Here is a 13,297-nt window from a genome sequence, read left to right on the forward strand (position 1 = left end):
TGAAGGAGCCACTCGTAGACTTGGGCAACCGAGGGAAGGTTTGCTCTTCTGGCCTTCGAGTTTTCCAAAGTCATTCTTCCTCCCGCGCCAGGACGCAGACGCCCGGAGGCAGACAGGGGGCGAGGCCGAGAGAAGCCGGGCGACCCCGGGCGGCCGCTCGGCCGCTCACAGGCCCGAGGCCCGGCGCTCCCGCCTAAGGTCTGGTGTCCCAGGGCCGAGGCGCGGTGCCTGACCTGCCCGCCCGGGCGAGGCCTGTTCCCGGGGCCTCTGCCGCGCCCCGGGTGCCCCGGCCTCCAAAGGATGCTGGGGGGCGCGGGGCCCGCGGCCTGGCCCGGCTCCTTGCCCGAGGCCTCAGGCCCGGCGCGGGGCGACAAAGTAAGACAGAACCGGAGGGCCGGGCTTGTATTTTTTTAAACACAGGATTTTTATTAAAATTCTTATTTAAAAAAATTGAAAGCTTTCAGCGCCCGGCGCTCTTGGGGAACCGCACAGAACCGCTGAACTCCAATTTCCGGGGCTCAGGCCCCGGAGGACGGGGCAGGGGGCCTTCTCGCTCGCCTACATTATGTTTTTCTTTTGTCACATTTGAGAAATGTTTGCACTGAACAAAATTTAAAAATATATAAAGAAAAGAAATCAGGAGTAACCAAACAGAAGCAAACCAAAACAAACCACAAAGAAAGGGGTTGGGCCCGGAGGAGTACGGGCCCTTCCTGAAGGTCATTTTGGCAACAATCACCACTGATATTTACAACGAAAAGCGAAATCTGCCACCAGTTGTCAGAACGTTTACATGGCCATAAATATTTAGCATTTTCTTATAAAAAAAAAAAAAGAGAAAAAAATCCTCTATATTTTTAAAGTGTTTTCCACTTGCTTTAGAAGAAGACGCTGACAATATCGCTACTCACACAAACGTATTTTACAAAATTCACAAAAGCAGGGCGCGGGGGTGGGGGGTCTTTTTCTCCTTCTCGAGTGAGGAAGTTAACGTTGGGACCATTAGGTCCCCGGGGAGAAGCAGAGAAGCGAAGCTGCGCAAACATTCTGTAAACACGGCTTAGGGTTCAGCCATCTCCAATGGTTCAAACGGAGAGAGGGGTGAGGCGGAGCTGGGTGGGTGGAACTGCCTCTCCAAGGAGGTGCAGGCCAACTCTTGGAGCCTCTCCGACGAAGCCGAGAGTCAACTCGACTCCATAATAATAATTATAATAATATAATCACCACCGTACGGGCCGAGAGTCCTCCGCGCCTCTGCCGCCGGGGTGGGGCCTGGGCCAGGGGCCTCGAGTCTGGGAGGGGCAGGCGCTCACCAAGTCCACGGCTGGGCCTGGACCAGGGGGTGTGCTGTCGGGTACTGGGGGGCGCCGGCCGAGCTGTACTGGGCGTTGTACTGCATGTGTTGCAGAGACTGCGCGCTGTAGGCCGAAAAGGGGATGCCCGCCTGGAAGGTGGCTGCTGCCAGGTCCTGGGCTTTGAGCGCGTGGCACGGCTTGCCGTCCCTGACCAAAACGGGCACGGCCACCCGGCGCGGTGAGGGCAAGGGCGTCACCTCCATACCTTTCTCGGCCCGGGCGCGCTTCATCTTGTAGCGGTGGTTCTGGAACCAGATCTTCACCTGCGTGGGCGTCAGGCGGATAAGGCTGGCCAGGTGCTCGCGCTCGGGCGCCGACAGGTACCGCTGCTGCCGGAAGCGCCGCTCCAGCTCGTAGGTCTGCGCTTTGGAGAAGAGCACCCGCCGCTTCCGCTTCTTGCCGGCGTCCCCCCCGCCGCCGGGGGTCTCCTTGTCATTGTCCGGTGACTCGTCGGCCGATGGCTCCGGGGACTTGGAACTCGAGTCTTGGGGCGCCGCGCCGGCCGCCAGCCCGTGCACTGGAAGAGAGGGAAGTCTGTCAGACGCCTGTAGTCCCCGTGCGCCCTGGATCCTCCGCGCGCCCTCTGCCCCGTGCGCCCTGCAGGCCGGCCCGGCTGCCTTCGCCCAGACCCTCGCCCTGCTCCACACCGGATGGAACTGTCGGCGTCTCCCCGCTCCCCTGGGGGAAAGAGAAGAGGCAGGAGTAGGGGCTCGGGGCTCTGGTTTCTAGGGGTTCCCCCAGGATGAGTGGGTATTTGGGGGGGGCAGGGAGGAGTGGCGCGCAGAGGAGATCACCGCGGGTTATGGGCTCCGGCCCCCTTAAGCAGTTTCCTCTCCGGAGAGACGTGGGCAGATTTTTAAAAGAAAAAACCCACAATCCCGGCATTGATCGGGTCGGCCATTTAAGGCAGGTTTTTGGGGGCTTTCGTTTCTGCTTTCCGACTTTCTGGACACCCTCCGCACTGCACAAAGCAGCCTCTATGAAACGTGGAGGGGGGGTAGGGTGAGCTATTTATACCCGGGCCACCCTCTCCCCGTACCCCGAGGCAGGCTGGCCCGCTCCAGGCTGGTCACTCCCGGCAGTCGGAATGGGGGAGGGGGCCACGGCCCGAGCCGTCCGTCCCGGTTGACGTCTGTAACCGGCCCTTGGGAGGTACTCCCCTCCCCCGCCCCTTCCTCCTAATTTTTCTTTGGAAAGAACGTGAGACCAAGTGTCCCCCCCTCACTCCCATCCCAGGGGCGTCTGGCGAGGCGGGAAGAGAACAGGGCATCCCAAACAAGCGTTAGGCATCTTTCCGGGGCGCAGGGTGAGGGATCCGGGGCGCAGGGTGAGGGATCCGGCTCACGGGGCCCCTTCCCCTTCCTGCGTCCGGTCCGGGCTGCGGTCACCAGCCGCGGCAGCCCAGCTGCGCTACTTACGCGAGTACTGAAGGCCCTCGGTGCTGGCCAGCCAGCGCGTGTACGGGTTGTCGCTGCTGTCGTAGAAGGGGTTCTTCAGGGGCAGGCTCTGCACTGTGTCCAGGGCGCCCTGCCCCAGCGGCCCGGCCCTCTTGGCGGGCTCCGGCCCCTCGTTCTCCTCCTCCGGCCCTTCGGCCACCGAGCCCTCCTCATCGTTGGTGTCCGGCAGGTCCAAGATGTCCTTGACCGAAAACCCCGTCTTTGTGTTGGTCAGCGACATGGCCCGGACCCCGCAATTTATGCCGCAAAGTTGTAGCTTCACTTGATCAATTCGTGGCTCTCCCAGTAGGGGCGGGGGAGGGGGTATGGGGAGAGGGGTTGGGGGAGGGGAGGGGGGATGGGCTTTAATTAGAGAGATTATTATGTTTAAGAAAGAGAAAGAAACTCTCGGAGAGGGGAGAGGGGGGGAAAAAACCCCAGGCGTTGTCGGTGTCTTCTCTACAGGCACGCGGAAATGGACGCGGGGTGCCGGGCGGCCTGCGCGCCAGCGCCGCGGGCCGGGCCCGAGTTTGTAACTCCAGGAGGGGTGCCAAGGCGGCGTCAGCTCCGGCGGCCGCTCGGCGCGCGGTGGCGGCTGGTGGCGAGGAAAAAATGGGCCATTGCCCGAGCGATCAGTCCATATAAGGCTGGGCTCCACTCACGAACCTGGGGAGAGGGGGGGAAGAGGGGGAGAAAGAGAGGGAGGGAAAGAGAGACAGAGGGAGGGAGGGGGAGCGAGAGAGGGAGCGAGAGAAGGGTGGAAAAAAAGGAGGGGGGAGACATTAAAACCCAAAGGTTGGACACGTGTGGGCGGGTCTTGGAAGTCAAGTGGATGAAGACTGTATTTGCAGATGTGAAATTGTGGGTTTTGGGGAGCTCCGCGCTCCCAGCCAACAGCCCTCTAGAGCAAGATGAGAGGTGTAACGTGTCAATTAATTGCAAAGACTGGGCAAGCCTTTTTTTTTTTTTTTTAACCCAGTATTTACATACAAAGGACCACCGCGTCGCTCGCGACTCCACACACTTGAAAGGGCCGTTTTAACAAATTGCATCTTAAAAAAAAAAAAAAAGCGAGGGAGGAGGAAAGAAAACAAAACAGAAAGCCGGAGGAGGAGGAGGGAAAAGAAAAAAAAAGTCCTCCTTAACATTCAAGGGTTCCTGCCTCCCCGCCCCCGCGCGCCCGCCCCCAGCAAGCCGGAAAATTGGCGATTTGTGGCGCCTTTGGAAAAGGGGGAGGGGGCGCAGGCTGAGTCGCGGAAATCTCTCCTTCCCATCGCTGGCGGTTCCCTAAACAAGATCCGGTTCAAATGGCAAGAGCCCAACTTCTGTAAGCCTCCTAGGTCAATATTTTGGTTGAGGCTTAAGGATGAGTACCAGAAATGACAAGGCAAGTAATTGATTCTAGTTAACGCCGAAAGAGCCCGAAATCCAGGAGAAGGATCGGCTCGAGGCCGACCGGAGCCACCACTCAGCGACACCCGCACAACTCCCCCCCACCCCGGCCCGCCACCCTTTATTTGCTAAAGACATTTATTTCCGTCTCCCCGCCTCCCCTCTCCCCCTCCAGCTCCGTGCAGCCGAGCAGGACAGCACCGTTCTCTTGGCGCTGTGCGGACGCCCGGGGAGGGGCGGGGGAAGGGGGAGTTGGGACGTCTTCCCCGAGCCTCGATCGGCCCCGGCCCCACCACCTCCGGGCCCGCGGGCCGCGCCCTCCGTGTGGAGGAAAGGGCAGACGGCCCCGCGCCCTCCCTGCCCCCTATTATGCCTCCCTCTGCAGCCTCCAGCGGGGGCGGAGAGAGGGGAGGGGTGGCGGGGCGCGGGCGCGGTCTCCAGGGGGGCGAGGACCCCAAAACGGCGGAGGAGGGGGTCGCAGGGCGGGAGGTGCTGCTGATTTCTCTGTGGAGTTTTCTTCTCCGCAGAGAGTCCTTTCGGATGCCTCAGGGGCGTGTTGCGAGGACACGCCGCAGGCTCCCAGCTTGCGTGAGGTTGAAACTGAACTTTCCCGGGAAGGCACCTTCTGTCCGGGGCCGGCGAGGAAAAGTCCTCGCCGCAGCCCCGCCCCTCCTTCCAGTTTTGTATTTTTGGCGGGGTGGGCGGGGGGGGCAGGTTTGCTACCTGATGCTCGTCCACCCCAGAGAAGCGTCTGAACTGTGCTTTGCCCGGGGAGCGGGGAACGGAGAAGGCCGCGGCGGGGGTCCAGGTCTGGCCGCCTCCTCGCCGCGAGCGCAGCGCGGGCGCCCGGCCTCCCCGTGCGCAGCTGCGGCCTCCGCGCCCCGGCCGCCCCCGAGTTGCCAGCGCCCGGCGAGGGCGCCTCTCCCTGAGCCGCTCGGCGGCTTTCTGCAGCCCTCGCTGCCTCGCCCCCAGTATGTGACGTGGGTGACAATGCCCCAGGTTAGAGCGAGCCCCTCGTCGGCGCGTCCTGGGTGGTCGGACCCGGGCAAACACAAATACAAACCGATTGCTAAGCTGCGGACAATGAGCGAAATGTAGACAAATGTCCCGCTCCCGTTGGAAGCCTTTGTCCCGGCTCGGTTTTTGCATTTATTTCAGTGGCGAAATAATACATGATTGACGCTCTCTTTCAATGTGTCCTAACTGTTTGGAATAAATCTAAGGTTGTTCCGAGTTGTCATGGCATTCAACCCTTTTCAATGGACTATCTCTTCATTCATTTCTGAATCCGTCCACAATATTAAGGAAACCCCTTCATGTCGACGCTCCCCATTCCTCTTTTTCCTCCTACTTTTCCCTTTCTCCTTTCTTCTCCCCCGCCCCCGTAGGAATTAGAAACTGGTTTGAATCCTGTTCCTCGAACCCATTACTTTTCGTGCTTTTTCCCCCCTTTCTCTCTCCAGTCTGCCTTTCCCAGCCTACCCACGCCTTGCCTCCCCTCCCCCCTCACTCGGGAGCTCCCTGCCCCGTCCAGTCAGAGGAGGGAAGTTGGGTCTGCAGGCGTCGGGGAGGCCCAGAGTTTGGAAACAAGGGCTCCTGGGCCTGCCCCGGCCATTGTTACTCAGCTGCTAAATAAATAACTGGCGAGGGAAAGTTCTTCAACCCAAGCTTTGCAGAAAAAAATCGTCCTGACCCTTCCTTGGCTTCATCTGTCCTAAGGGGAGGGGGGTTGTCTCTTCGGGACCAGGTTAAGCATCAGGAAGGTCAGAAATGAGTCTGGTTGGGCCAGGCCAACTGCTGGGTTGGGTGATAAATGTCCCTTTTGGCAAGAAGTGTGTCCCTTTGGCTTATGTCCTGAACCATCTTTGGGAGGGGTGCCCCCAGACACCACCACCCCCACCCCCACCCTGCCCCGCCCCCCGCACCCAGCCTGCTCAGTCCCTCACTTGGGAACCACCTAGTTCCACTTCGCTTCTAACTTCTCCCTTCCGTCCTTACGGTGGCCTCTCCCAGGATCCCATCAGCGCTGCCACTGTGGATCATGTCCCCTCCCTGGGCCCACCCCACAGGTCTACACAGAGCACAGAGCACCTGGGAGACCACCTTCCTGGAAATTGATCCTGGAGAAGGAGCACTGACGGGCAGCACCCTGAGAAACAAGGCCTCCTCACCTCACCTCGGGACCCTGGGCCCAGTTCACGGAGAGGGCCCCCCCATCCCCGCCAGCCCAGGCCCCTCGGCCTCAATAGGGGGAGTTCTCCCACACCTCGGGTCTCAGGGGCCCCTTTCTGCAGCTTTTGCGGGGGTGGGGGGGCCCAAACTCCAGCCTGCACAGGGCGCGGTCTGGGTCTCTGCTCCCCGCTCCACCCTCACCCCTGGTAGTTTTTCCTGCCCCAGCCGCTGCGCTCAGTGTCTCCCTCCAGGGACCTCGCGAATCCATTTTGCCCAGCGCTCCGTTGCCCGTGCGGTTCCCGCGTCCGCTTCCAAAGCACTGACATTTGCAATTGAAAAGGCCCAGGGAGACCGCTGGGAGGCCTGTAATTGAAGGGGAGAAACTCAGCTAGTTAGAGGAAGATCATAAAATTCAAGTCCCCCAGGAGTGGCCTGCGGATGCTGGCAGGCCGGCTGGGGAGCAGCTGGCGGCCGGGGGACAGGTCTGATGCCCAGGGTCTTTCGGATCTCCTGCAGCCTGAAGAGCGGGGCGCCAGGCACTAAACCACACCTCTGTACAGAAATTAGACAGGTGATTGCATCTGAAGGGTTCCCCAAGGGGTCTCGCTGGGAGCAGCACAGCCTGGACTTTTTGAGCCAGGAGTCTCCTGCCTGGTGGGATACGGACCACCCAGAAGGCCGAACCCCGCGCCCCTGGCCCTTTCAGAGTCCTCACAAATACGCCCATCTTTCCACTTAGTCAGCTCTGAACATTCTAGGTCCTCTGGTCAACCAGCTCTGCTTGGATGTGCTGGTCTCCCCATCCTGGGATTCTTGAGTACCTTCTTTCTGGGTGCCATCACGCACACCCAGGAGGGGACTGTGTCCTGGGTCCCCTCTTGTTTGGGTTTGGGCTCTGGTTTCTGCCACGCTTTCTGGGGAAGCTCCTGAGCTGTTCAGCCTTGGGCCGTCTGCTGCAAACTTGGGGAGAAACTGAGAGGTGCTGGAAGATTGATGGCAGCTGTCCTGGGCCAGAGGGGGACACGGCTTAGCTCTCTGGTGTGCGACCACCACCTCGGACCCCTGCAGGGTCACCTGAGCAGCCAGAGGCCCCCCACCCTGGGTCATTAGGCTTGGGTGTTGGGGCTCCAACTTCCTTACACATCTTGAGTTCTGCCTCCCCTTGCTCAAAGGGTGTTACAGGCTCCAAGGGGAGGCGGGGGGAGTGAACAGAGAGGATCTTTCTCCCTGGACGCTGGAAGGCATCTTCTTAGGAGACTTCTCAGGCCGCTCAGCTCCGGTGTCGGAGGGATGGAGGGGCAGGGGCTGCAGAGGGCACGTGGGGAGCTGAACCACCGCTGGAGGCCTGGGCAGGAGGCAAATGTACACAGGCTAAGTGTCCCCACTCCAGGACAAGTGGTCCTCCAAGTCGGCCCAGTGTTTACCTGTTTACTTTCCCAGGTAGCTCAAACACAAGCGCCTTTTCTGAGCTGCCGAGATCGGGGGGCCACCCTGGCGTGCCCTGACCCCCAGCGCCCTGTGCCTGCACTGTGCACGGCTGAACGCCCCCTGTTGGGGGAGGGGTGCACTCTGAACAGCCGCAAACCAAGACGGGAAGGTCCTCTGGGAAAGTGAAGTGAGACCTGGTCACACCCACGTGTGGGAGCTTGGCTTGGTGTGCCTGGACGAGGTGGGCGGGGCAGCACCCAGTGCCCTGACTCCGAGTGCTTCCCTCTTGCCTACAGCCTCTTGGCTTGAAGGTCTCTTGGGAGGTGCTCTGCACTCCTCCTACCCTTTTCAGGCTGGTGAGAGCTTGTTGGGTAGGTGCCTCCTCCAGAGGAGTTCAGGGCAGAAAAAGTCCGGGGTGGGGGGTACCTTGAAGTCCTACTCTAAAAAGGGAGGGCGACCTTGAGGACCCCAAAGCCTTGAAGCTCCAGGCTGCACCCCTCGCCCTACCCAGTCCACAAAAGCCCGTCCAGTCATTAAAAATACAAGGTCTTTCCCATTATTTGTAAACACTAATTTGACTTTTCTTTTTTTGGAATGAAAAGACGTTGAAAGAAACTGTCTCTGGTACAGTACGTGGCTGATCTCTCCGGCACCTGGCACATCCCATCTCAGATAACAGCCTTCGAGTGGATTATTGTCTGGTTAGCGCCAAGGTGCTAAGTGTTTGTCTACATTCACTCCAGAAACAAAGCGCGTGGCACCTTCCTTCCCACCTCACAGGATTAGCTGCAGGGACACAAAGGTTTTGTGGGAGGGGTGAGGTTTATTTTAGCTCAGGTTGGAGACTCAGAGCATGGTGTGCACTCAAAATCAGTGGGGACGGGAAATACCTTCCAACCTGGTTCCCAAGCCTGGCGACCAAGATGCCCACCTTTAAGAGGCATTCCTCCAAGGTCGCTTGTGGTGGCTTCCACTCCAGGTAGGGGAATGGGGCCGGGGGTGGGGGGTGCTGCAGAGAGCAGGGGTGTCAGCTCTGGCCGCCAGAGGATAGAAGTCCAGGAGTGCGGCCCCAGGGTACCAAACCCAAGCAGGACCTTTCCCAACCAGAAAACTGAAAAGTAGGCTCATCTGCACTGGGTCCTAGCACCAACTGGTGTCACCTTCTGCCCCTGGAGAAGGAAGCAAGGTCCCTGGAAGTCCCTGCAGCCTGCGGGGGTGGGGGTGGTGAAGGTAGGCGTGGGGTGTGTGGGTGGAGCTGGGGGTGTGGGATAAGGCGTGGGATAGGAGGTTGGGGGGCACTACAGCCCTGTCAGTGAGGCCAGATCAGGACAGGTGCTAATCTCTGGTAGGAGAGACCCACAGTCATTGGACAGAGGGACCAGAAAGCAGGGACTAGTGTGAAGGAAAGGAAATCTGAGTCCACTTTGGGTTCAAGTCAAAGGTGAAGTTTTTTTCTTTCTTTGATCTATATTGTGTTAACTCATACCACAGGAGGGGAAGAATGAGGGCGCCTTCCAGGGCAGTCCTTTCACGAAGATGTTGGGCAGAGAAATTTTCTAGGCCCAGAGACAGGGCTCAGATTCTATATCTGAACCCCGCTCCCTACCTCTTCCTGGAGCCCCAAGAACTCTATAAAGATCCGGAGAGAGCTGATCTTTGGGACCTAGAGCCTGGAGTCCCTCCTGCAATTAATCGTGGGTGTAGGGTGCAGGTATCGGCTAGAGCTGACCCCTTCCTCCACCCTCTTCTACAAGGTGAAAGACATCACTTTCCCAATTATCTGCCTCAGAAAAAAAAAAAAAAAAGCAGACATTTCCCGAGGACATAAACTGTAATAGAAATTAGGATTTCTCTTTCTATTAATCAGCCTCATTGTGTGGGCGTAAGACCCGGCGGACATATGTTAGGACTTTGATAAATGTGCTTTAATGAGATCTTTGAAAATGCATCCAATAAAATAAAAGGCGAGAAAAGCCGTTTAACTTTCATGGATGTTAAATTGAACAGGAAATGTGGCTCGGGGCGCGCTGCAAAATGGAACGGGCCTTCCTCCAATATTTTCTGTAAAAACGTAGCTCTAAGCCCCCTTTAGGCCAAATGAGCCCATCTCAGCCAATCCATTGTCACCGGTTTATTGGGGAACCAAACGCCACGTCCCCCCGGGCTCACCCCTTTGCTCTATTCGTTCGCGCTTCTCTAATGATTAAATATGTTACAATGAGATTACGCAGCGTCAGTGTTGCCTTCAGGAACGTTCTTCCAGCCAAGCTCGACCTCCCCCCGCCATAAGGGTGATTTCAATGCAGGAGATTTGGGTTTCTCTAGAAAACACGACGCCGAAAGCACGTTCTTATCTGAATTTACTTCTTAACACGTGACAAAATCATTCCCAGAAGACTTCGAAAAGCCAGCGGCCTCTCCAAACGGGTTAGTACTCGGCACTTGGAGCTGGGCTGAAGGCTCGGCGCCTTGTTGCCCTCGCCGGCGCGGGGAGGCCGCGCTTCCAGCCAGCGCAGAGCCTGCGAGCTCGGCCTGGAAAGCGGGGAACCAACTCTCGAGGGCCCTCCGGCACCAGAGAGAAGGGATTCCTGGGGCTCTCTCATTTCACCAGTCTGAGCCCCCGAGGTCCACAGACATCCGCTGGATGCAACGCCCCCTTTCCATCCCCGAGCGCCACCGAGATCGAGAAGGTGCGAGAGGCGCGCCAAAGGGCCTCCTCTCAGTGTGTGTGTGTTTGGGGAGGGGTTCGCAGGGGGGCGCAGAGGGGGCGCCCCTAGGAGACCAGGGCCTCAGCAGAGCCCACTGAGGCGCATTTCTGATCCTCTGGCGATCTCTACTGACACAAACGAGAACTGTCTGGCGCCTGGCGCGACCCCTCAAAGTCCTGGCTGGAGCCGCCTCCGCAAAGACCCCCCCTGACCCCTGCTCGGTCCCCCATCCCTAGTCCTTCCTGCTGGTGACTCCCGCCCCTCACTCTCTTCCTCCTCACCCCCCACCCCACCCCGTGGCCCAGTTCCGCCCGAAGAGCACCTCTTTCTCCGAGAGGCGCCATCTCCAAATTGCCTGGGGGATATCGCCTCCGCCCTACGCGCACCGGGGAGACTTACCCGCGAAGGTAGGGCAGAGGCGCGCCGTTCCCGGCTGGGGCTGGGGCGGCCCGGGAACCTTCCGAGCCGGCGATGGGGAGGGGCCCGAGGCGCGGGGCGCGCCCGCTCCGCCTCCCACTCCCGGCGCCGCGGAGACAGCCCGGCCGAATCTCCTGGCGAGCCTTTATCTAGTCCCCCCCCCCACCTACCCGGGACCCCCCTCCTCGGCGCCCCTCCCCCGTCGCGCCCTCCCGGGCGGGGCTCCGAGCCCCGCCGCGCCGCTCCTCCCCGCGTTCCCCGGCGCCCGCACCTGCGGGCCTCCGGAGGTCCCGCTCTCCCGCGGGCTGGAAAGTGCGCCGCGGTCGGAACACCTGGCCTCGGCGGCAGGTAAAACTTTTCCCTCCCGGGGGGCGCGGCGGGCGGGGCTCAGTCCCTCCCCAGCGCCCCCCTCGTGACCCGCGGAGCCGGCGAAGGACCCGAGACCCCCGGCACTTGGCCACCTGCTGCTTCCCGACACCCCCCACCCCCGAGCCGAGGCGAGAATCGCGAGAGGGGGCCGCTCAGGCAGTTGTGCGTGGGACCCCGAGACCCCCCCGGGCCCGCGCGTCAGGGTCCCGGCCCCGAGGCGTTCGGGTCCCCGGCGGCGGCGGAGGCCCGCGCTGGCTGCTGGCGCGACAGCTGGGGGTGGGGGTGGGGGCGACCCACGGCTCCTCGAGCAGCAGCGCACCCCGAGATCCCGACCACCCCGGACCACGCGCGAGCGGAAGGCTCACCTGGAGCTGCGCCCGGAGCCCCGGCCAGCAGAGCACGCGGATCCCCGGCCGCTCTTTATCCCAAGCCTCAGGCGGCTGCAGAGCCGCGGGCGCACGGGCACTGGCGCGGCGAGCGCTCCCCCTCCCGGCTCCGGCTCCTGGCCCGGCGGCCCCACCCTCCGGGCTTCGGCCCCGCGGCCGCCGCGCAGCCCCAGCGGAGGGGGCCGCTCCCCAGCGCCGCGCGCTCTGTTTGTTTTCCTTGCCCGACTGACGTGAGTCAAAATATTGGCCATATGTTCAGCGGTAATAAATTGGGTATGAGCGCAAACACACTTGGGCTTCGATGGCTCTTTCAGCTGCCACATGGCCGGCTTGGAAGGAGGGGGGCTGCCACCTTGCTGCGACCCCCATCCCCAAACAGGCGGGTGGTCCCTCTCCGGAGCGGCCCCTAGAAGACGGAGACCTGAGACCCCAGGCCTCGCCTCTCCCTTGCCCCTCCTCCGTCCCCAGCGTGGTCTCTCGGACCCCTCAGCTCCAGGCGAGCCCGGGCTGCTGCCTAACAAGGTCGCCATCTATAAATTGCTCGGTCGCTAAGACGCCATAAAACCGTAGGGCCAGATGTGGCACGTTATTTATGTGTGAAACCGCGTTTACACTAGATAGCCGATCCAAGGCCGATAGCACGGCTCGGCGGGAGGTCACAGACCTCTAGCCCCAGGCTCCTGGCTCCTCCCCCCAGCGCACTCCCCGCTCCAGATTGAGGGGTGTAGGTCTTTCTGGGAGAGGGGTTCAGCCCTGCAGCTCAGGAAGAAAGTGATTGCAATGCATTGGTGCCAAGGTGCCACCTGTCCAGGGTTAGACGCCGCCTCTGGAGTTGATTTCTGTAGCTTTCAGCTCCTATTTTTTTTTTCAATCTGGCCTGGGAGGCTGTTTTATTTTCCAGACGGTTGATACCTCCGGTGGCACTTTAGTCTGAACAGGAGAGGTAGTGTTTGAAAGCTGAAGATGTTCGGGCCCTGCAGGTCGGTGGGATTTGGGGGTGGGGGTGGGGTCTCCTGACCCCCTAGGCAGGATGTTTTTGAGGAGGCAGAGATGAAAGTGGAACAGTCCACTGACTGAAGGAGCACCTGAGATTAGTCCTGCCTCAGGCCTGACTGTGGACTGCAGTGTCACGTCAGCCGCCTTATTTAAATTAAGTGGCAGGCGAAGCACTCAGACAGAGGCAATTCTGCATTGGACATGAAATCAAAGTGGCCCCGTGTGATTCCGGAAAGGGAGGTCAATACGGTGCAGTAATAGAAAACAATTGTTTCGTTTTTCTCCTCCAGAAGGTGGCCTCTGGACTGCACGTCCCCAAACTGGTCACCTCACACTTTACTCACATGAAGTCATTAAGAGTCATCATCTCTCCTGTGCCATTACTTTGCTATTTCTTGAAGGGAACCAAATTCTCTCTGTGGTTAATAAGCACTGCGCTGGGCCCCCTACCTTCCTTTTCATCTTCAAAACACCTGGGGTTCCCTGAATGACATCCTCCATTTGGCCAAGGAAAATCAGAGATGAAAAATGTTGCCCTACTGCAGGGAAAAACATAAGCATTTGACTTCACTATTACAAGTTACCTTGGGTCCGTATTCACTGGATAACTGTCCTTAGTGGCAGTTAAGGGTAGAAAA

The 13,297-nt window shown here is 59.8% G+C and overlaps 1 protein-coding gene across 4 annotated transcripts; it reads right to left on the minus strand.

The window, feature by feature from the left end:
- Positions 1 to 400: 400 nt before the first annotated feature.
- On the minus strand, positions 401 to 11,739 carry NKX2-2 (NK2 homeobox 2). Of its 4 annotated transcripts, none has more exons than XM_059892661.1 (3): positions 11,643 to 11,739; positions 2,774 to 3,457; positions 401 to 1,872 (listed from the first exon to the last, which is right to left on the minus strand). In XM_059892661.1, exons 2-3 carry the CDS (start codon positions 3,030 to 3,032, stop codon positions 1,310 to 1,312), a joined length of 822 nt encoding a protein of 273 aa, XP_059748644.1. In that variant the 5' UTR covers positions 3,033 to 3,457; positions 11,643 to 11,739; the 3' UTR covers positions 401 to 1,309. The 4 variants fall into 4 exon arrangements, with proteins under 4 accessions (XP_059748644.1, XP_059748645.1, XP_024856447.1 ...); XM_059892662.1 differs by lacking the exon at positions 11,643 to 11,739 and adding an exon at positions 10,891 to 11,012; XM_025000679.2 differs by lacking the exons at positions 2,774 to 3,457; positions 11,643 to 11,739 and adding an exon at positions 2,003 to 2,709.
- Between the last annotated feature and the right edge of the window lie 1,558 nt (positions 11,740 to 13,297).

Source organism: Bos taurus, chromosome 13 (assembly GCF_002263795.3).
Source record: "Bos taurus isolate L1 Dominette 01449 registration number 42190680 breed Hereford chromosome 13, ARS-UCD2.0, whole genome shotgun sequence".
NCBI lineage: Eukaryota > Metazoa > Chordata > Mammalia > Artiodactyla > Bovidae > Bos > Bos taurus.

What these genes read in the sequence shown, in the direction of transcription:
- NKX2-2 (XM_059892661.1), bottom strand. Translation starts at nt 3,032, where the DNA reads ATGTCGCTGACCAACACAAAGACGGGGTTTTCGGTCAAGGACATCTTG. An exon ending in CGAGGGCCTTCAGTACTCGC is followed by an intron (nt 1,873 to 2,773) that starts GTAAGTAGCGCA and finishes CCTCTCTTCCAG; the next exon opens with TGCACGGGCTGGCGGCCGGC.